This window comes from Eublepharis macularius, chromosome 3, assembly GCF_028583425.1.
Source record: "Eublepharis macularius isolate TG4126 chromosome 3, MPM_Emac_v1.0, whole genome shotgun sequence".
Lineage (NCBI taxonomy): Eukaryota > Metazoa > Chordata > Lepidosauria > Squamata > Eublepharidae > Eublepharis > Eublepharis macularius.
Window position 1 is genome coordinate 113,581,277 of NC_072792.1, and position 22,375 is coordinate 113,603,651.

Sequence of the window (22,375 nt, forward strand, 5' to 3'; positions counted from 1 at the left end):
AAAAATAAGTGAATACGCACAAGTAAGGTACAACAGCAAATAAAGAAATACACAATACAGTCAAACCAGTATACTGGAGTACAAAACTCTCAACACAATCCAAAAATCAAGGTTAAATAAATCAGTCTTCTTCCTTCACTCCAAAGGTGAACCTGTCTTACTTTTCCTGTCAGACTCACTGACTCCAAGATCCTGTCAGAAACCAACTGATTGCCTTCAGACTGGGTCTAACTGACCAATCAGAGAAGAGGGAACAGCCGGGCACTCAAGCGCTCTATTCTAGAGAATAGTTAACCCTTCCTCTCCCACCTCTCTGATTTTGCTGCATGCCAAAAACCTGCTGTTAAGTGCAGTCCATCACAGATATGAAAGTTCAAAACACAGCAGCACTTCCAACATCTGGTATCTATTTAAACCCAGTCTTGAAACCAGGCACTCAGACACAATTAAAGTATGATTAGTGTTATTTCCTGTTCATTCATATACAGTTCATTCACACACATCATATAACTTCATGAACTAGGATTGTGGCATGTGGCTCACTAAATCAAAACACTGGGATCAGGCATGGAATAGGGAGATGTTTCCCAGGTTTGCACAAAAATACAAAAAACAGGGCTTTTTAAAATTTAAAAACTTGTCAAAGGAAATCATCTTTTGGAGGGAACATTCCTTATGAGAGGTGCAAAATGTATGGCTCAGTCTCCATCCCTTACATCTTCTCTATCTTCACCAGCCACTGCATGAACCAGTCAAGTAGAGGAGACAACAGTGAATGCTGGGGAAAGGGGGAAGAACAGCAGCCATCGGTGGAGCAAGGCAGGTGATAAGTAGCCAGCCTGAAGAGCTGATGGTCTGGTGAGCACGAGGGGAGAGGATGCCCACCTGTCATTCATTCTGCATGTGTTACTGGAGGGTGCACCCTTACTATATAATACAAATGGGACTTCTGTAGACACATACTTTTATTTATGTGCACAAAGTGCACATGGGAGCCAGTGCACTTGCTCTTCCAAAGAATAATATGAATACTTAAGATGATTTTAAAGAATTGTTTTTCTCTTATGGTTCAAGATATAAGAATGGAATAGGTGAGATTTGAAACTATTCCAACTAATATTCTTCTATTTAATTTTTATATAAAAATTCTGCTTCAATTTCTCTTACACTTTTGGGTCATGCTAGATCCACAAAAAGTAAAATTATATTTACAGTTTTCTTGGATGCTAACACAAAATATATAACAATTATGGTTTATCATTGTTTCATAGTAGTTATATACTACATAACGCACCTGAGGAAAAATTTGAGCATAATATTTCCCTTAAGTAGACAAAGGTGTAGATGTGGAACAGTGAAAAATAAGTATTCTCCACAACAGCTTCAGATCTGAACTTCAGTTGCTTGATAAATTTTATACGCACACTGTATTTTTTCTAGATTGTACCCCAGATGTGTCACTTGAAGACCACTTTTGTGAATCTCCAATTCCTAAACAGTTTCTATATTACAGACTTGCAAATCAAAAGCTATTTTTGTTTTAGAAAGAAGAGGCCTAGCCTATTAAATTGCAGTTGTCTTGGTAACAACCCCATCATCTAATTGACTGTTCTTTAACGTAAACTGCAGCCAGCAAGTACATTTTATGTAATAAGATGCAATGACATCCACTGGTAGCAATACATATCTGACAACATTCTTTTGTAGGAGTACACTATGGGAAAGAATTAGTCAAGCCGGAAGGGCCTGGCTCTTCAGCACGTTTATATTCTCATACTAAGCAGAGACACTTAAAAACGTGAAAAACTAGCATGAGTGGAAACAATTAGAAATTGTAGGGTTCTGCTTTTGCATCACTACTAATAGTAAGTCCCTGGCATGCAGACCCAAGGGGAAATTTTTTGCCATATATTACTGTGTTTAATCTTATTTTCTCCATTTTGGCACAAGTGGCTTACCCTTATAATTTTTAAAGGCTCAAATCTGCTACACAAACACTACTTCATTTCTGCACAGGTATTTCTATATAACATTTCTTATCATTGCTGTTGCTTTTATTTCATAACATGAGTAATAGTTAAGATACATAAATTACTATCTCAAGGCAATCATACGTTTGAAAATAATTTAAATGTGGACATAAAGCCTTCAGATGAAAATATCATACCTCAAGATAGACCAAGCTTTGTTAAAATAAGCCTACTTTAGTGAAAAGCAACAAAGTGTTCACACAAACAGCAGTGGAGATACAAAGTATTGTGAAACTTTAAGACTAACTTATTAGTGAGAGCTTGTTTAGCACAATAGTTGGAAACACTGGTATGAAAGTGTTCAAAAATCCAGATAGCTCTGGATTTAAGAGCTTCTGACTTTCTAGGACTCCTAAATGGATACCAGTGCCCTTTACTAAGGAAGTGCCATACCCCCTCAACACATAGATATACAGGATACTATTAATATTATGTTTTTCTCAGCAGGGGTGCAAAACAAATAGGAAAATACGTGGTGCGGATCCAACCTTCTTCCAAAGAAAGAACCACTTAAGTTGTATGAAGGCTTCAAAGTTTGTTCAGCAGAGTGTTAAGATAGGTGTAGGATCCACCCCAGTCATATAATACCTACTAAAGTATGAAAAATAAAGTTAAGTATTCATTAAAGTTACTGGGGTAATATTCTTTTACTGTTAAAGCTGTTTAAGAAAATAACTGCTTAGTAAACTCTTGTATTTTACAATGAAGTATCTTAGAAGGAGATGGAGCTGATTAAAAAGTACAGTGAAGGGATGGGATAGGCAGAAGCCTGTTCAAGAATTTACTTTCTCATTTCACGTTAGTCAAAACCATTCAGTATCCATTTTAGTGGCCAGACACACAAGTATGACTAAAAATCAGTGACAGGATGTACAGATTTCATACAATTCCCAAGTGATCATATTTGACTAATCAGCAATCTGTGCTTGCAAAATACAGGATGCCCTTTAAAAACGTTAAGTATATGTTCCTACACTGATTGGTTCCACTTCATATATGAAAAGCAGTGGAGCTTAGAATAGTGGATGACCATGAGTGGACCTGTTAGGCTACACTCAAACATCATAGCAAGCTTTAATTAAACCCCAATTAGGCACTAGCACAGTTTGTTTCTATCTTTACATGTGCCCCTGAACTACTGTAACTTAACAGTTCCCCATGTGATCAAACAACAGTTTGCCATGGCATTCAATACAGGTGGTTTCCAACTGGAGCCTTCCACCCCAGGAATTCTAAACTTCAGCTAAATCCTAATGTACTATCCTGGTTTGTGTGGAGTAAATACATTCCAAACACATTACAAGACTCTTCATTCAGATATCATGGTAAACTGTAGCTTGATATAACTGGGAAGTGCTCAATCAAATTATGTGCAATAGAAGGGGAAGGTGGGAGAAGTAAAGTGCATATGTGACCATAACACAAAACTCCAACTGGTCATAGTTTAATTGCAACTTCTGTATGCAGTCTACATCTAACCAACTTCATAGGAATAATAAAAATGCACCTAAAACTGATAGGCACTCTACAAAAGGTATGAACAAAACAAGCTATCTATACATGTTTACAATTTAAAGAAAATGACACCACATACTAAGGAAGTGTGTGGGATGCCAAATTGAAAATATAAAAAGGATGGATGCAGGTGGAGAATAAAGAGAGGTAAGACAGTAAAATGTGAAGCTGCGGTGTGTATGTGGTCTTCAGTTGCTTATAATAAAGTTGAAATAAAGATGTAATATGCGGAGTTACACCTTTCTAAATCGACTGACGTCAGTGATCTTCAGCATGAGTAACTTTGTTTAGGGCTGCACTGTTAATCTTCCCCAAAAGAGTCAACACACCCCAAACAAAACATAGGATCTTTTAATTACTAATATAAACCATAACTATCACTAAACAAAATGTTTTGTAAAATTAAAAAAAACTTAATCTAAACTGTCCGGTGGTAGAGAACAGGGAATTCTCAGGGCTCTCTTCTCACCTAACAATTTGAACCACTATTAGTTTTGCGTGTGATTAGTGGTCCACAAATCGTGCACACACACACACAAAATCCTCACACAAAAAAGTCCCCCTTAGTCAGAATTTTCTCAGAATGTCCATCTACTGATTTCTTCTCATAGACAGTCACCAACTATATTAAACTCAACGTTAGCTCTTAAGCACTTACAAAGCATTCCTAACCGTTACAGAAATGCGTAGAAAAATGACATGCTCAAAACCGAGGTGGGTGTCCGGACTTGAACTGGGGTAGGATGAATATTTTTTCAAGTGGCACTCAGAAGGGGAGAGGGGAGAATTGGAGATCCACAAGTAACATCCATATGGACTGCTGGAAAACCCACACAGTCACACGGAAAAAAGCAGAACAGGGAAGAAGGAAACAAAACGACCGGACTGAGAAACACCCAAATGGGGGAAGCGAGAAGGAAAAGGGGTCCACCGAAAAAGTGAGGAGTACAACAGTTAAACCGATGCTGCTCTCCTCCTCTCTCACCCACCCCATCTTACGAGCAGCAACCAAAGGCACGCTTGTCTCTTTATCTACGCAAAGGTCACCGAGGAAGCGGAGGAAGGAAGCAGCAGGGCCACCCCAAGTCCTTCAGGCTCCCAAACGCCAGGGCCTCGCGTAGCCGGCCACCCCGCTTCCTCCAGCGGCCTGAGCCGAGCAGCTGCCCCAGCGCGCCCCTCCCGCGTCTCCCTCCCTGCCGGCCTGCCTACCTTCTGCGAGTTGCTCTGCTGCAACACATTCTGCTCCACGGTCATGGCCCCGTCCCGCTTCGGCTTCCCTCCCGGCCGGCTTGAGAGGGCTGCGGGAGACGACGGCGCGGGCCAAGGGCGGGGAGGGGCAGCTGGAAGACAGCGGGCGTCGGGCGGGAGTGCAGGCGGGCCGGGGGGGGGGAGACCCGCCTCTCGGAGGCGACGCAGCCGTGACGCGCCACCCAAGCAAGCGACGGCCCTGCGAAAGAAGCAGGACGCGCTCAAGCCCGACTGTCTAGCTTGCGCGCCGCCGCCCGCCTCAACCAAACTTGCCTGACCCAGGAAGGCGCTTCACTCCTCCCAACCTTCCGCGGCTTCCCTGTCTGCTTTGCTCACTCAGTTCAAAGTCGTGTAAATAAAAAGGACGTTGCCGAAATAAGGACGGCGGGGCATCTAGTTGCGCCTATGGAGCTGTGTAGGGCCACGACATGTGTAGGTGCTTCAGTGCGTGTTTGCTTCGAATACAACCCTCCCCTTTACTGAGGGATGCTTTACTCAGGAGTAAATGACTGGTAACTTGCTCTGGAGCCCCGTAACTATGTGATGACAAGCCTAGGCCCGTTTGCTATAGGAATAGCTCCTTTTGGTCTTGGTTGCAGATAGGAACACGCTTCGGGGCGTGCTGTCCAAATGTTATTATATTCGCCCTATAAATAACGGATAAGCATGCTTTACAGTGCAATCCTACGAAGAGTTACTCCAGTCCAAGCCCATTGAAATCCATGGGCTTAGATTGGAATAATTCTTTTTAGGATTGCACTGTTAGTGTTTTCAGATTGAACTGTCATACCGTGCACTGTGAACCTGCCTTGAAAATGGTTCAGAAACGAAGGCTGGTGCAGAATTCTGCACCTCAACTTGAAAAACTCGGGTCAACAATTGTATTAATCCAAAGTAGGTCTACACAGCTTCTACTACTCCCTGCCTAGGTTATAGGACCTCGGGGGGGGGGGGGCGTGCCTAAAACATTAATTCAGCAGTAAGAACAAATATTGAGAGTAGGAAAATATAATTTGCTTGTTTTGTTGTAAACTACAATGAACAAAAGCAGAATAGAAATATAGTAAATAAATATTGTTACTATTATAATAATAAAATAGGTGGCTTATGGTAATAATGAATGCCAGGAGACCAGGCCACCCACAGAAAGCTTTCTTTCTTTAGAATATTTCTATGCTAGCTCTTCAAAATCATGTTAGAGGTGGCTTATAACTAATAACCACACTAAAAAACAAAAGCCGTTATAAAAAGATAGGAATTTCTACATATTTGAAGGATTCTCCAGCTGAGTGTCAAAAGAAGATAGTATAGTTACTCAAATCAAAAGAAGATAGTATAGTTACTCAAAGGAGAAAAAGGGATGTACTAAAACGAATGACAGGATTGCCCATTGAAAATAATGAGAGAGGCTTCAATGCCCATTGGAAATAATGGGAACCTGGAATGCCCATTGACTTGCATGGGCTCCATTGAAAGACATTAGAGCAAAAAAAAAGGTGAAAAGAAAACGTGGAATGGATTTTGAAGGAAAGTGTCTGGGCCCAGATAGACTGTTCTGGGACTGGATTGACAGGCCCCTGAGTGCAATGACGACCCCTGGGTGTGACAGAAGGGCTTGGGGACTGGAATGACAGGCCCCTGACTGGAATGACGGCCCCTGGGTGTGACAGAAGGGCTTGGGGACTGGAATGACAGGCACCTGACTGGAATGAGGGCCCTTAGGTGTGACAGAAGGGCTCAGGGACTGGAATGACAGGCCCCTGACTGGAATGAAGGCCCCTGGGTGTGACAGAAGGGCTCTGGGATTGGAATGACAGGCCCCTGACTGGAATGACAGCCCCTGGTGCGCCAGACTCTGTCTTGAAAGCCTCTGGGTGTAGCAGAAGCTTTCTGGGACCTAAATGTCTCATTCTTGAAAGGACTGAGGGTCTCTAAATATTGCAGAATTGTTCTGGGACTGGAATGACATGCCCCTGAGTGGAATAATGGTCTCTTTCCTGTTTTTCCAGTCTCACTGAGACTCAAGGCGGATTACACAGTATGAGGTTAATACAATCAGTGTCAAGTAAGTACATTTCAATACAATACCCAGGGCTCATTTTGAGGGGGAATGCACCGGAAGGCCATTCCGGTAGTTCCCCCAAGTCAAGTGACCTCGCCTACCTGACTTTAAAAGGTTTTGGGCCATTTAGGCCTTGATTAGGGCCAAAATGGCCACAATTGGGGCCAAAGCAGCCCTGATCGAGTCGGTGCCAGGTGGAGGAAGCATCCCCCGCCCGGCACCGACCCAGTCTGGGCCGTTTTTGTCCTGAAACGCGCTGAAAGAGGCCCAAAATGGCCATTGTCAGCCATTTGGGGCAGTTTCGGCCTGGATTGGGCCCATTCCAGCCCGGATCGGGACCAAAATGGCCAGGATTGGGTCGGAGCTGGGCGGGGGAAGTCTTCTCTGCCTGGCACCAACCCGGTCCCGGCCATTACAGCCCCAATCTGGGCCAGAATGAGTCAAAAATGGCCATTTTCGGCCCATTTCAGCCCGGATCAGGGCCGAAACAGCCTGGACTGGGTCGGTGCCAGGCAAGGGAAGCCTCCCCTAGCTGGCACTGACCTGGTCCCAGTTGTTTTGACCCCAATCTGTCACACCCAGGGACCTCATTCCAGTCAGGGGCCTGCCATTCCAGTCCCAGAGCCCTTCTGTCACATCCAGGGGACGTCATTCCAGTCAGGGGCCTGTCATTCCAGTCCCAGACCCCTTCTGCCACACCCAGGGGCCGTCATTCCAGTCAGGGGCCTGTCATTCCAGTCCCCAAGCCCTTCTGTCACACCCAGGGGCTGTCATTGCGCTCAGGGGCTACTCAATCCAGTCCCAGAACAGTCTATCTGGGCCCAGACACTTTCCTTCAAAATCCATTCCATGTTTTCTTTGCACCTTTTTTTTGCTCTAATGTGTTTCAATGGAGCCCATGCAAGTCAAGGGCTTTCTTATATGCAAAAAACTGCAAAGGTGTTGCAGCTAATTGTCTATTCTTGAACCAGCAAAGGTTCCTGATTTAGGGGCCAAAAGATGTTGGGATGGATGTGAACTACTTGATGCAATGGTTGCAGAAAAATAAAGTTTATTCGCTGCTTTCACTGCTGCTTCATGTCTTCCAGTGGGCTCTGTATCAGGTTCAGCATGAGTTTTCTGGCAGCATCTTTCTAGGCATCTTCCAGTCCTCTTTAGATCACCCAACTCTGTGGTGAACCATGGGGCTGGTTTCTGCTGCAAGGGAGGGAGGGGTCAGGGGGGAGCAATCTTGTCTATAGCTTCAAGAAGCTTTAGATTCCATGCTTCTTCTACAAACCTCAGTGGAGCCAGAGTTTTAAATCCCAAAACCCCCCAGAGCATTTTGGAATCCAGATTGATAAATGAGCCTTTGTGGGTGGATCATTTTAGCTGGGGCCCCCATTTTCTGGGATACTAGGGGCATATTGACCCTTGACTTCACCAGATAATGGTCAGTCCATGATTCAGGATGGATCTCCCCTTCCAAAAAGACCTTCTCTTAAATGCTCAGAACAAAAGTTTAAGTCCTAGTTTTGGCCCTTTTCATGCGTAGGGCCTGCCACTGTATAGAAAAGGCCTAAGATTGCCAAGGAAGCTATGAAGTCCTGGGCCAACCCTGACATGGAGCATTCAGCATGGATGTTAAAGACACCCAGAACTATCAGTCTAGGTGTCTCCAGCACCATGTCTGATAGCACCTCTACCAGCTCAGAAACCTCCTGTTTCCAAAACAAATTTCATAATTTTCTTATATACTTAATGTTATTTATAGTCTTCCTTTCTCACTGAGACTCAAGGCAGATGACACAGGATGAGTCAGTTCAGTCAATTTTAAAGACATTTTGATAAACAATGCAACCGGGTATATATGCAAATTTGCAAAGCTTTTAAACTAGTGGGAATCTAATACAGCATTGAAGATATGCTAAAATAGAGTATAAGAAATTCTAAAATTGACATATTAACATAGAAACTATCCAGTAGGATCATACTTACAGCAACAGACAGTACATAGTATAGTCCATAGTCCCTATGCCTTTACTTATGCATTCTCTTTGAGACCCATTCCTTACAGTACATCCCTCTTACCTGAGTAAAAAGCCCTCCATAGGGGACTACCCCTCCCCCAATTAGTTACTTTTTTTCCTTAGGCCTTCACATTCACTCCAGAAAATACATTTTTACATACAGATCTTTTTAACATACTTATCCAAATGCTAGTATTTTCAACAAAATTCGAGAGATGCTATTAAACCATATGAAAGTCCTAAATAGTAGTTTTCTCAACCCTATACATGGATATAAATCCTATTAAATTAAAAGTATTTCTGCATAAAGTGTTTAGAATTGGCCCATATGACAGACAGCATTGTATATCCTAAATGGATGTACAAAGTTGCAGGTAAAGTCTGGTATTAAAGACAAATCAAATATTGTATATATTTAAAAATGCTGGGCTATAGGATGGAGACAGCTCTTGTGGCTTTAGTTGATGACCTCCATTAAAAAGCTTAGCACACTGTAAAAGAGTGCAAGCCAAGGACCAGAGAACAGAGAGAAATGTAGTGATGTCTTTCTCAAACAGCCTTTGTTTCAGAGTTTGCTTGTGTCCGTTCTTCGAAATGGAATGCCAAGATAAAACCAGTCACTGTACGACCTAGTTTGATTCTTGATTTTGTTTCTTTTGATTACTTTCTGTAACATTCCTGATAATGTTCGAATACAAGTTTCCAGTATTTCTGTGCTCTTAGAAATTAGAACTGTTTGGTAGTAAATAAAAATCTTTTGTTCTCTTTTAAAAGCTTTCAGACTGTAACCAAAGATAGACCAAAACTCCTGACCAGGGTATAGTTACGTTAGCAGGCAGTGGAGAAAAGGGGTCTGTGGCCACTAAGACACGTGCACGTATGCACACACGCACACACCCCTCTATCAGTGCCTCAAGACATTGATAGTGAAAGAATGGCAGAGTGAGTAGTGGCAACCTACCCCATATGTTAAGAGGGAAGGGGGCAAGAGGGCAAGCACCCTCTCACTCACTTAAATCCCCCACTGGCCCTTGGACATTCGAGGGCAAGGAAAGATAGTGGTGGATTATCACAGGGATAGGGTCAACCTGAGATTAGGAGGTGGGTGGCATCAATATGTGGATGACACTCAACTCATATCTCCCACAAATCAATTAAGCAGGTATATTTCAGTACCAATATGATGAAGGTGCTGTTGTCAAAAATATAGCCAGTCAGGGGCTTAGGAGTCTGACAGTTCTGGACCGTGTTGTGTTCTCTCTAAAAGAGCAGGTTCATAACTTCAGAATTTTAATAAATCCAGTTCTACAAACAGGTGCTGATCTTTTATGTTGTACATAACACCTTTTATTAGCTTTGGTTGGTTCACTAGCTTCAGCCTTTCTTTGAGCCAGAGTTTGGCCACAGTTATCCAGCTCTCTTAACATGCATGTTAGAGTAATGTATTGTGCTATATGAGGATTTCCTTAGGGGAAAAAATGGAAGCTTAATTGGTACAAACTTACGAAATGCAGCAGAAATCTACAAGTTGAATACTATTGCATTGTCTATTGCAGACATCTCCAACATGGTGCCTTGGGTGTCATGGTGCCTGCAAACACCTTTCCAGGTGCCCACCAAGTGTTTCCAGAAAGTTGGTGGAACCAGGTGGGGCTTTTGCCCAGGCAGGCTTCTGATTGGCCATTGGAGATTTGATTAACACGGCAGACAAAAATGTTGCTTTGGAAGCAGCTACCACCACTGCACAAGGATCTTCACTGAGAGACTGAAAGTCAGCTGCGGCAGCCATTTTTGTGGCAGTTTCGCCTCCTCAGACAGTCATTTTGTGGTTGCACCTGCCACGTGAATCGCAATTCCAAAGGTGTCCTCAGGCTCAAAAGGGTAGGGTCTTTTCAGTGTGTCAGGTCTGACATATGTTTCCTATGTGTTCTAACCAGAGAGATTCCATTTTAATCCTGCCAGTGTTTTAAGCTCTTCTTTTGCAGGTGACAAGCAGTCCAGCAACACTTATCTCAAAGAAGAGGAATGTTTTGACTACAGCCCTTCCAGCCTTGGGAAAGTTTCATTCTCTCAGCTCCAAGTCGCGTGTTTTGAGAACTGTGGTGGGAGGATGGGATTTGCTGGGCTATGCTATTCTGTATCCTAACCTTTACATTCATTCGTAACAACATCCGTGTACCAGCCAAGATATTGAATCTTGGCCAGTGGACTATAATGGTTGTTTATATTCAGTAAAGTCTTTTGAAACCAATGGACTCATGTCTAATTGCAAGAGATAGTCTGGATTGCAACTTTTAATAAGCCACAGTCTGACAGCCAGTACAACCACCGGATCAACCTCAGGGGCCGGCAGATGAGAGACCGGAGGAACTTCCCCTGGAGGAGCTGGGAGGACCTCGAGATGACGAGGAAGAGGCACCGTTAGAACAGCCTCAAGAGCTACCGCAGGAGCAGCCCCAAGAACAACCGCAGGAGCAACCGAGCGAATTACTGGCGGAGCAGCCACAAGAACAGCCACAGGAGCTTCCAGTCCGCCCGGTTCAGCCGCAAGAGGAGGCTCCGGTACTCCCGTCGCCACCACGGGGGCAGCCACGGTTTCCAGGGCCGAGACTCCCTCCGCCGTTTAGACCGAGAGGTCCACCTCCTCAAGGCCCTCCAGCTCCACAACCGCTGAAGCCTCAGCCGAGGCCACAAGCTCCTCCTATACCGAGACCCCAAGGGATCCCACAGCCACAGCCCCAATTCCCACCGAGGCAACCGTTCCTGCGCCAACCTGATGTTGTCAGAATTTTGTTAGTGGGTCGGAACCAGGCCTTTTTGGCCTATGTTAGAAATAGAGAACCAGCTACAGTTTGGGAAAAAGAAATCTTCCAAAAGCTCTGTCCCTGCAGAATAAAGTTGCCTTTCCTAGGAAGATCTCACCCTCTGTGACAGGGAATAGATGAGGCCATAAAAGTTGTTAATTGTTTGGGACCTTTTTGAGTCCTCTGGCCTTTTTCATATAAATCACCAAAAGAGCAAAGGTAAACAGCAAACAGCTTATCTCTGGGGAGAACAGGATATCCTATGACTAGTGTAGTGTGAACATTCCTTTGCAAATTACAAATGCATATCAAAGATGCAGTCTATCACAGAGGTAAAGGATGTGTAGACTTGTATTTACATGAAAGACCCTCAACGGAACTGTCTTTCAAGAACAAAGACAATGTAATTGATTAGGATGTTAACAAGCCTTTGATACCTCCCTATAAAAGAGGGACGAACCAGATACTCAGGACCCTTCACTTGCCAACACGCAAAGGCTAGTGCTAGCCTTTGCGGCTGTGCAATGGGGGGGGGTCCCAGAGCTCTGGAATGGGGGGAGGGTAAGTTTTTTTTTCTGTAGTTATCTTATAATATTGTTGTATCTTGCATGCTAACTTGTATTCTGTATCTATCTCTATAATGCTCAAGTGGTCAGTGAGCTGGGCCCATATCTGGTGCCTTGCCCAACTGTTTTTTGTTTTGTTTTTCCTGTATGAATAAAAACTTCCAGTTTGGCTTAAAGACCTTCCTGCTGCTGGCATATTATTCTTAGCAGAGACATCAGTTTTGTACTAGGGAAAGATCAAGTGAGGTTGCACTCTTTACACGCCTATGGTAAGAGGCAAACCCAAGCAGCTGGTGGACTAGTCCCCGGTTGCAGAGCAACAATTTCCACAACACCTGACTGGCCGCCAAGGCAAGAATTGGCGCCTGTACCATATCACCCACTTCCAGCACCAGCTCCCAGACCTCAGGAGTTACCAATGGGATGGGTAAAATTGGAAGCTACTTTCGATGGGGATCCCTCGAAGTTGGGATTTTTTCTAGTACAAGCCCTGCAATTTTTTAATCGTTGGGGACACCTGTTCGAAGACGAAGCTAGTCAAATCAAGCATTTGGGATCCCGATTGCAAGGGAAAGCCGCGGAATGGTATGTAGCATTATACGATTAGGGGGCTCCAGAATTAGACTCCCTACAAGGGTTAGTGAATGCACTCCGAGCGCAATACGAAGACCCACTAGAGGAAAGTAGAGCCTGAACTGAATTACAATCGATCAGGCAAGGTAGCATGTCGGCTAGAGACTATGTTACAAAGTTCCGACAGCTAGCTGCCAAATGCCCAAGGTGTGAGGAATCCACCAAGATAATCATGTTTAAGCAAGGCATGAATCCCAGATTGTTAGATCGAGCTCTCATGCAAGATAATCCCCCCACACTCTTGGGTTGGATTCAGTTGGCTTGTGAAGTAGAAAACTGGATGCAAGAAGTGCGTCTGGTTGAGCAACAGCAATCGGGTGGCCACCGGCGAACCTCCATAATTGTCAGAGGGGGCAGAGGGGCAGGATACGCAACTAGAGGAGCGAGAGATGCTAGATGGCAACAAGGATTGTGTCTTCAGTGTGGTCAAAGCAGCCACTTCGCAGCGCAATGTCCCTTCCGGCCTGGGCAAAGAACTCCGTTCCCGCTAAGGCGCCCAGCCCCTACCACCCTTTCTCAGCCGTCTCGCCCAACGCCCGCTCCGCAAACTTCGCGAGGGAGAGGTACGTACAGAAGAAACCCTCCCGAAAAGGGATTAGAGCTGGAGGAAGTTATGGACTTTGACCCAACCGCTCTAATCGGCGAAGAAGCGCCTGAAAGTCCCAGTTCAGGAAACGAGATGGATCTGTCGTAAGCAGACCCAAACGGCAGATCAACACTCAGTCAGTTCCCATAGTGGATAGACCTCAAGGGTCCATACTATTCACGCCTGTTACATTAGTTAATCCTGAAAGACAGACTCATATTTGGGTGCAAGCGCTCATTGACTCTGGATGTTCCAGGGATATAATTGCACCAGCTTTAGTGAATGGACTAGTGCTCCCAATAAGAGAATTTGAGAATCCAGTCATTTTTGAACAAATGGATGGCACTAATATGAATCCAGTCACTACCGAAACAGTACCAGTCATCACAGGCATGGGACAACACTGGGAGACAAGATCATTTGTGATTAGCTCAACAGCAAAATACCCGTTAATTTTGGGAAGCAGATGGTTGTGGGATCACAACCCGGATATTAATTGGGCAGCTGGAAGTGTCACCTTCAAAACAGATACTTGCAAGTCTCATCATTGGGACCAGAATTGGGGTAAGAATCCTACCCTTATAGAACAAGCCCTCCTGACCCAGGAGGAAATTAACCAAATACCCAAACAGTACAGAGCCTATTTACAAGCTTTCACCGAAGAAGAGGCCAACACTTTACCTCCCCATAGAAGAACCGATTGTGCAGTGGAACTCATCCCAGGAGCCACCTTACCTAAAGGTAGACTTTATCCCATGAGCCCAAATGAGAGAGAGGAGCTCCGAAAATTCATTGACACTAATCTTCAAAGGGGTTTCATACGACCAGCGAACAGCCCCCATGCTGCTCCAGTACTGTTTGTTAAAAAGAAAGATGGGGGATTGAGACTGTGCACGGACTTCAGAGGACTTAATGCAGTCTCCTCCACAAATGCCTATCCCATTCCTCTCATCAGGGATCTACTCAACGTCATGGCCCAAGGTAAGATCTTCACAAAATTGGACTTAAAAGATGCTTATTTCCATGTTCGTATACGAGAGGGGGATGAGTGGAAAACCGCGTTCAATACGCCATTGGGACAGTATGAATATCTAGTTATGCCTTTTGGCTTGTCCGGGGCCCCTTCGGTTTTCATGTCCATGATCAATGAAGTATTGCACAAATTCTTGTACAAGGGAGTAGTTGTTTACCTAGACGATGTGTTAATTTATTCTAATTCTGAAGAAGAACATGTCCGCCTAGTGCAGCAAGTATTGACTACCCTCATGTGTAATAATTTACCCATCAAACTGTCTAAATGTGAATTCCACAAAACTGAACTTACCTACCTGGGATATTGCATCTCAAAAGATGGGTTAAAAATAGATCCGGGCAAAGTAAAAGCTGTTCAAGACTGGCAAACCCCCACAACTCGTAAAGAACTGCAATCCTTCCTGGGGTTTGCCAATTTCTATAGAGAATTTATACAAAACTTTGCCCAAATAACTCTGCCCCTTACTGAACTTCTAAAAACCAAAGACAAAGGGGAGCAAGCTAAAAAACCAAAAGCTAAACTAAATTGGACGCCACAATGCCAAGTAGCCTTTAATCAATTAAAGCAGCAATTCGTATCCGAACCAGTGCTGCAGCACCCAGATGAAAATCATCCGTTCATAGTGCAGGAGACAATATCCTCAAACCCTGTGCATACCTCTCCCGTAAATTTACTGAAGCAGAAAGAAATTGGAATGTGTGGGAGAAGGAGGCATTTGCTGTAAAAGCGGCGCTCTCCACTTGGAGACATTGGCTAGAAGGGGCGCGTCATCTGTTTGAAGTTTGGACGGATCATAAAAATTTAGAAGCATTACGCAGTCCTCAGAGACTCAACGCCAAACAGTTAAGATGGGCGGAATACTTTTCAAAATTCAACTTTACCCTCCAATTCCTGCCGGGCAAAACTAATTTCCTAGCGGATGCCCTTTCGCGCATTCCCCAACATAAAAGCAAGTGGGAGGAGACAATAGACACAGTGTTTTTGCCTATCCAATTAGGGGGTGTGGTTACTACGTGCAGTCGCACAGCGCAACCTCCTCAGACAGACAATGGGTGGAGACAAAAACTGAAAAGCGAAGTCGAGAAGGAGGGGGAGAAGATTCGGTTTCGTTTCCCGGCCATGTCAGACGCTCCTCTCCGCTGGTCCAGGAGGAAACGTCTGAGCAGCCTGACCGGGCGGTTGACCCGTGAGGATTAACCCCCAGGACTCCCAGTGAGGGAGTGAGGGTCCAGGGCACCGCGGGAAGAGCCCCCTGAATGCGATGCAGGGGGTAAATTGCCCGTTTGCTCCAATGGAGGCCGGCAGACTTGCGCGGCACATCGCGTGCAGCTGGGCCATGGAAAACGGCAAAGAGCAGAACTAGGCGAATGCCTGTAAGTAAGCGAATCCCTTCTGTATTACAAGCGTACATGAAGGATTGGTGGGATCTGAAGCTAAGAAGGCTCGGGTTTCTTCCCCCTCACTGAGTTTCAGAACTTGGTTGGCGGTTCCCCCCCCCTAAAATGGCGACGAAAAAGCAGAGTCCCACTTTGGGCAAGTCAATTTCGGCTGCCCTGCAGGGTAAAGGGGAATCTCTCGAGGACTTGGTGAAGCGGTCGGTGACTGAAGCCATAAAGCCCTTTGTTGACAAGCTGAATGAAACGGATCAAAGGGTCGGCTTAATTGAGAGCGAAGTGAATACCATTAAGGAAACAGCGGGGGGGGGAGAGAAGTCTGCTCGGGAAAATGCATTACTCGTGAGGGCAACAAACAAAGAATTAAAGCTAGTGGAGAACCAGCTGATCGGGTTACAAGTGAAACGAGCACAGACAATTTTGCGTCTCCAGATCATGAAAGAGGAGGAAAATGAGAATTTGCGGGATCTGGTCTCGGAACTTTTAGTGACACCCGCGAGGGCAACTAAAGAAGAGTTAAAAAGCGCCATTTTGGAAGTCCGTCGGGCTTCTTCAAAATATGCACCGAAGCGTCAGCTGCCTCGCGAGATCATCATTGATTTCTCATCTAAGAGGATTCGGGACACTATCCTATATAATACATACAATGTGGATCTGGACTTTTTGGGCAATAAGGTTAAGATATTGAAGGACGTTCCATTTTTAGCTCGGAAAAGAAGATTTAAATACAAAGGGTTTGTGGCTCTTTTGAGGAAACGTGAAATAAAGTTCAAATGGTTATTTCCAGAAGGTATCTGGTTTAATTACAAAGATCACGTTTACAAGATAACATCAGAAGATCAACTAAGGGACTTTGAGGGTCAGCATCTAGAGTTCCAGCAGGATTTGCAGCAAGAAGAGAAGGGTTCCAAGTCTGAAGGGGGAGGGGAGGAAGGAACGAGCAGCTGTTCAGAGAGAACTGCGTCCGAGGCCCAGTGGGGGGGAGGAAGACTTAATTTTGATTATAATCTGTATTTTGCAAGGTCTACCAATCTAACAGTATTTTACAAAGCTTTAATTTTAAACAATGGCAGTATGAAGGGGAAGCATTATTTGTAGTGTTGTTATGTGTGTTTTTTTCTTTCCTTCCCTCTGCCCCCCTCCTTTCCCTTGTATTGTTAGTAATTAAAAAATAAAAAAAACTTTAAAAAAAAAAGAGAAGGAGGGGGAGAATATACCCAAAGACAAATTAGTCCAATCCGAACAGGGGGAATGGCTTTGGGGTAATCGATTCTATGTACCAAAGACTTTGAGAAAAGAAGTACTACACCGCTGTCATGATGCCCCAACAGCTGGCCGCTATGGATATTTAAAAATTCTTCATCTGATTCAGAGGCAATTTTGGTGGCCAGGCATGCGCAAAGACATTTCGCAATATGTAGCTTCATGCCCCATTTGCCTCAGCGCCAAAACGCGTAAGGGTAAACCTCCTGGACTTTTACAACCCCTTGAAACTCCAAGTAGACCGTGGGAAATTATTTCTATGGATTTCATCACAGATCTTCCCCCCTCCAAAAATCACACCTGTATTTTAGTGGTCGTGGATCTATTTTCTAAGCAAGCCCACTTCATTCCTTGCACTACAATGCCTTCGGCAAAAAGATTGGCGGATATTTTTCTGAAATACATTGTAAAACTCCATTCTTTTCCATCTAAGGTAATATCCGACCACGGCGGACAATTTGTTGCCAACTTCTGGCGGGAGCTTATGCAACTAATGGGAATTGAGCAAGGTTTAAGTTCCGCACACCATCCGCAAACCGACGGACAGTCAGAAAAAACTAATCAATTATTAGAACAGTTTCTCCGTTGCTATATCAATTTCCAACAAGACAATTGGATTGATTTGTTGCCCTTAGCAGAATTTTCTTACAACAATAGTGTACATGCATCTACCGGAGAAACACCCTTCAAAGTAGTGTATGGCTACCATTTTAAACCGTTTCCTTTTGAAGCTCTTTCCCCTGCAACAGCCTCCCGTGATGTTTCAGAATGGTGCGGGGAGGCAGCTCAACAATGGACTCTTATTCAACAGCATCTTAACAAAGCTAAGCAGGACTATAAAAAATACGCTGATAGCCATCGTGCGGCCGACTGGGAATTGCACCCCGGAGACCTCGTTTATTTGTCTACAAAACATTTGAAAATCGCTCAAACCAGCCGTAAATTGGCATTGAAATACCTAGGACCATTTCCAATCCGTAAAATCATCAATAAAGTGACGGTCGCACTCGATTTGCCAAAAAACCTTCGCCACGTCCACCCGACTTTCCACATCAGCTTATTGAAAAAGGTCCCCCCAGCAGACCAATGGCACACCCGTGCTCCTCCCATACCAACTCTAATTGATGACCAAGTCCATTATGAAGTACAGCAAATTCTGGACTCTAAAATCAAGCGTAATAGACTGTTTTACCTCATCAGGTGGAAGGACTTCGATTCTGGGTTTGACGAGTGGGTGGAGGATGTTCATGTTCATGCCCCTAGATTAATTAAATCCTTTCACAATCTCTACCCTCTCAAACCAGGGGGAAGGGCATTTTAGAGGGGGCAGAAATGTCAGGTCTGACATATGTTTCCTGTGTTCTAACCAGAGAGACTCCATTTTAATCCTGTCAGTGTTTTAAGCTCTTCTTTTGCAGGTGACAAGCAGTCCAGCAACACTTATCTCAAAGAAGAGGAATGTTTTGACTACAGCCCTTCCAGCCTTGGGAAAGTTTCATTCTCTCAGCTCCAAGCCGCGTCTTTTGAGAACTGTGGGGGGAGGATGGGATTTGCTGGGCTATGCTATTCTGTATCCTTCATTCTGTATCCTTCTGTATCCTGCTATTCTGTATCCTTCATCCTTTACCTTCATTCGTAACAACATCCGTGTACCAGCCAAGATATTGAATCTTGGCCAGTGGACTATAATGGTTGTTTATATTCAGTAAAGTCTTTTGAATCCAATGGACTCATGTCTAATTGCAAGAGATAGTCTGGATTGCAACTTTTAATAAGCCACAGTCTGACACAGTGTTCCTGTTGATTGTACTGACTTATTCAATGTAATCTGCCTTGAGTCTCAGCAGGAACGACAGACTATAAATAAAATTTAGCATATATATTACATCAGTCTTTAAAACAACTGTCCTAGCTCACTTTTCACTTCTGGGCTCAATTCAAAGTTCTAATTAGGACTTCTACAGAGCAGTCCTAAGCAAATAATGCTGTTCTTCTAAGTTATTTACTTAAGTGGATTTAGATAGGTGTAAGTCTGTTTAGTATTGCCATGTTAAATCCTGACATAGATGGGGATTGCTTGCTCCCGTACGGACCACTAATTATCTGAGATCATCTTCTGAGGTGTTGCTAACTTTAGTGTAGTGTAGTAGTTAGAGTGTTGGACTAGGATCTGGGACACCCAGTTTCAAAACTCCACTCTGCCATTAACCTTGCAGTTTCAGCCTAACATATAGGATTGTTGTGAGGATGAAATGGAGGAGAAGAAAATGTAATCTGCTTTGGATTCCCACTGGACAGAAAGATTTGGTATAAATGCAGTAAATAAATACATAAACTCCTTTATAAAATGTGAGGTGAATAACAATAGCAAGCAGGGCCTTTTTTAGTGGTGGCATCCCTTATGTTCCACTCATGGAATCAGTTGTACTAAATTTCAGATGCCACGTGGAGACATAGCTGTTGACCCAGTCTTTCTGCTTTGATTTACAGTTTTATGGGTTCCTTGCTTTATTTTTTGTGCTATTTAAGTTGCAGAGGTTTTCTGGCAGCATGTATATAGTTTAGGTGTTGAATCATAACTGCTTTTCTTCTGGCCGAAGGGAGAACTGGGGTGATCTTGCCCAATTCCCTTTGTCACTGTAGCTCAGCATAGGCATGGGAGGGGGAGGGGTGTCAAAAAGGGACTAAGAATGTGCAGGGACAGAAAGATTTGGTTTTCCAGCTTTGGAATTTCCGAAGCAAGAAAAAGAATAGGAAATAAGTGATTTCCAAAGCAGCAAGGCACTTCAGAAACCGCTTATTGCCCTGCTTCGATATGCTCCATGAAGATTTGGAGCATACCGAGTTTCCCACCCCACCACTTATTTCACCCAATAGAAGGGGATGGAGGGGGTTCCTTCCTCCCATTGGGTAAAATAAGTGGTGCTGGGATTTCCTGTGCTTCAGCTGGCTGGCAGGGGGGATCCCCCTGCCGGCCAGCTGAAGTTGAAAGGGCCCTTTCCCTGCCACTTGCCAGCGGCAGGGAAAGGACCCGTTAAACTTCAGCTGGCCCATGGGGGATTTCCCCCCCCCACCAATCAGCTGAAGTGTGGGAAGGGCCCTTTCCCTGCCACTTGCAAGTGGGGGATCTCCCCCCGCACCAGCGAGCTGAAGTGCGAGAAGGGCCCTTTCTCTGCCACTTGCAAGCAGCAGGGAAAAGGACCTTTAAACTTCAGCTGGCCTGCAAGGGGATCCCCCCCAGGGGCCAGCTGAAAGTCAGGAAGGGCCCTTTAATCTTCAGCTGGCTCATGGGGGGATTCCTCCCCCACCGGTCAGCTGAAGCACAGAAAGGGCCCTTTCCCTGCTGCTTGCAAGCAGCAGCCAGCCATGGGATTTGAAAACACTCCAAAGCTTTCCGAAGCGACTCAAATCGCGTTAGGAAGCTTTGATTCAGCATTTCCGGATTGGAGCCAGCATGCTGGGCCCAATTAGAAAATCCCAAATCTTTACCAAACGGGTTGGATTCAGATATTTATCCCGAATCAGAAACCCAAATCACACACCCCTAAAAGGTATCTTCTCCCATTTTGTACTAGCAAAAACACTGGTAGATTCCCACTGTTTTATTCTCTTTTGTAGCATTTATTTATTTAAACAGTTATATGCACCAACGATAGCATCTCAGCAGACAGTAAAACAGTCAATGCTGGTGTTGGCATTTTAGAAGCTTTTTATCAAAGTGTTTTATCAAACTGTTTCTTTTCCTGTAGTCTTCATTGTCTTGTTTTGAATTTATAAGTTGTCTCGAGATTTTTATTTTACTAAGGGGTGGGTTAAAGCTGTTTTAGAAAAACAGATAAATAAAATTGTTTGATCAGTGGTTTCTATGACAAACAAAACCTTCTTAATAAGTCAGTGTTCTCAAAATGAAAAATTGTTCAGATATCCTCTAGAATGCCCTTTTCCCCAAAAGTAGTTGTATCATCTATAAAGACTGCTGACCTTGAGGTGCCATATTTTTAATAATCATATCTTTCTTGACATCTAGCACTCTTAAGTCTCTCCAGTAACTGGCTATATAAATTTTTGCTGAGGTATAAGCTAAAGTTTTTTCTTTTTCATTGTTCTCCAAATGCTAACTAATAATTAACTTTCCCCCCTCCTTTGTTTTTACTCCTTGCAGTGGACAAAAGTAATGAAGTTGCCAGTGGCAATTTTTTTAAACATACACACAAAGCTGATTGCTAAGCCTAGGGTTACAGATGAGAGTGATTGGCTTGTCCTATATTGGTACGTCAGGTAAAAAGTCTGGGAGTGCTTTAGGAACCAACCTTATTGTTTGAGATGTGAGATCTGCTATTGCTAAAACTGCTGTCTCTCAATTACATCTTGTTTGATTTCTTTAATTCATCTAAGCCCTCAGGGAACACATGAAGCTGCCTCATACTGAGTCAGACCATTGATCTCGTCTGACAGTGGCTCTCCAGAGTCCATTCTTCCACATCACCTGGTACCTGACTTCTAACTGGAGATTCTGGTTACTGAACCTGGAATCTTCTACATGCAAAAAAAAAATGCTCTACCACTGAGCCATGGTCTCAACCATGAGACGTGATATAAATCAAGGATGTGAATTCAAATATTCGTAAAACAGGATGACACCCAAAATTGCCTGTTTCATTTCAGGTTGGTAATACCCAGAACATGCCTAAAATTCCAGGGAAATGGAGGTGGAACTAACTAATATGTCTCATTATAGGTATCTCACCACTGAAGATGCACACCAAAGGAACAACCATGCATTTACTGATAAGTGGGGGGGAGCAGGGAATCCAGGAGACTCAACCCAGGAGTCTGCACTAGAGATGGGCACAAAATGGGGCGGGAAAAACCCTGAGTTTCATGGTTCATCGCATACCACAAACTTTCATGAAACAATTAGTTAGGTTTGTGAATCGTCAGATCCTGGGGCCCTACAATGGCCCCCTTCATACCCAGAGATGCCAAATTCACAGAGAGACTTCAAAGGCACCCTCACCCAACAACCTTCCTAGCAAGAGCAGCAGGAAATAAGAAAGAGTCTTTTCAGTCTCTTTTGAAGCAGTAGCAAATCCAGGCAAAAGCTCCCAAATCCACTCTCTCTCACTCCAAATCCCAACAACAGCTCCTCCCTCTCTGTCTACTGGAGCTGAAAGCACGAGGCAGAGAGCTGTGCGTTATATAAGAAATGCTCACAGTGCAGAACAGGAGCTC

The 22,375-nt window shown here is 44.1% G+C and overlaps 1 protein-coding gene across 4 annotated transcripts in view; it reads right to left on the bottom strand.

Annotated features, from left to right (window-relative positions):
- Positions 1 to 4,913, bottom strand: part of USP25 (ubiquitin specific peptidase 25) — a 141,510-nt gene extending 136,597 nt beyond the window's left edge. For 3 of the 4 annotated variants that reach the window (XM_054974960.1, XM_054974959.1, XM_054974958.1), the window contains exon 1: positions 4,755 to 4,874. In XM_054974960.1, the coding sequence (XP_054830935.1) occupies positions 4,755 to 4,799 (45 nt within the window). In that variant the 5' untranslated portion in view covers positions 4,800 to 4,874. Of the gene's footprint in view, positions 1 to 4,754 lie in introns of all 4 variants that reach the window. The other variant, XM_054974962.1, reaches the window with a different exon arrangement.
- Between the last annotated feature and the right edge of the window lie 17,462 nt (positions 4,914 to 22,375).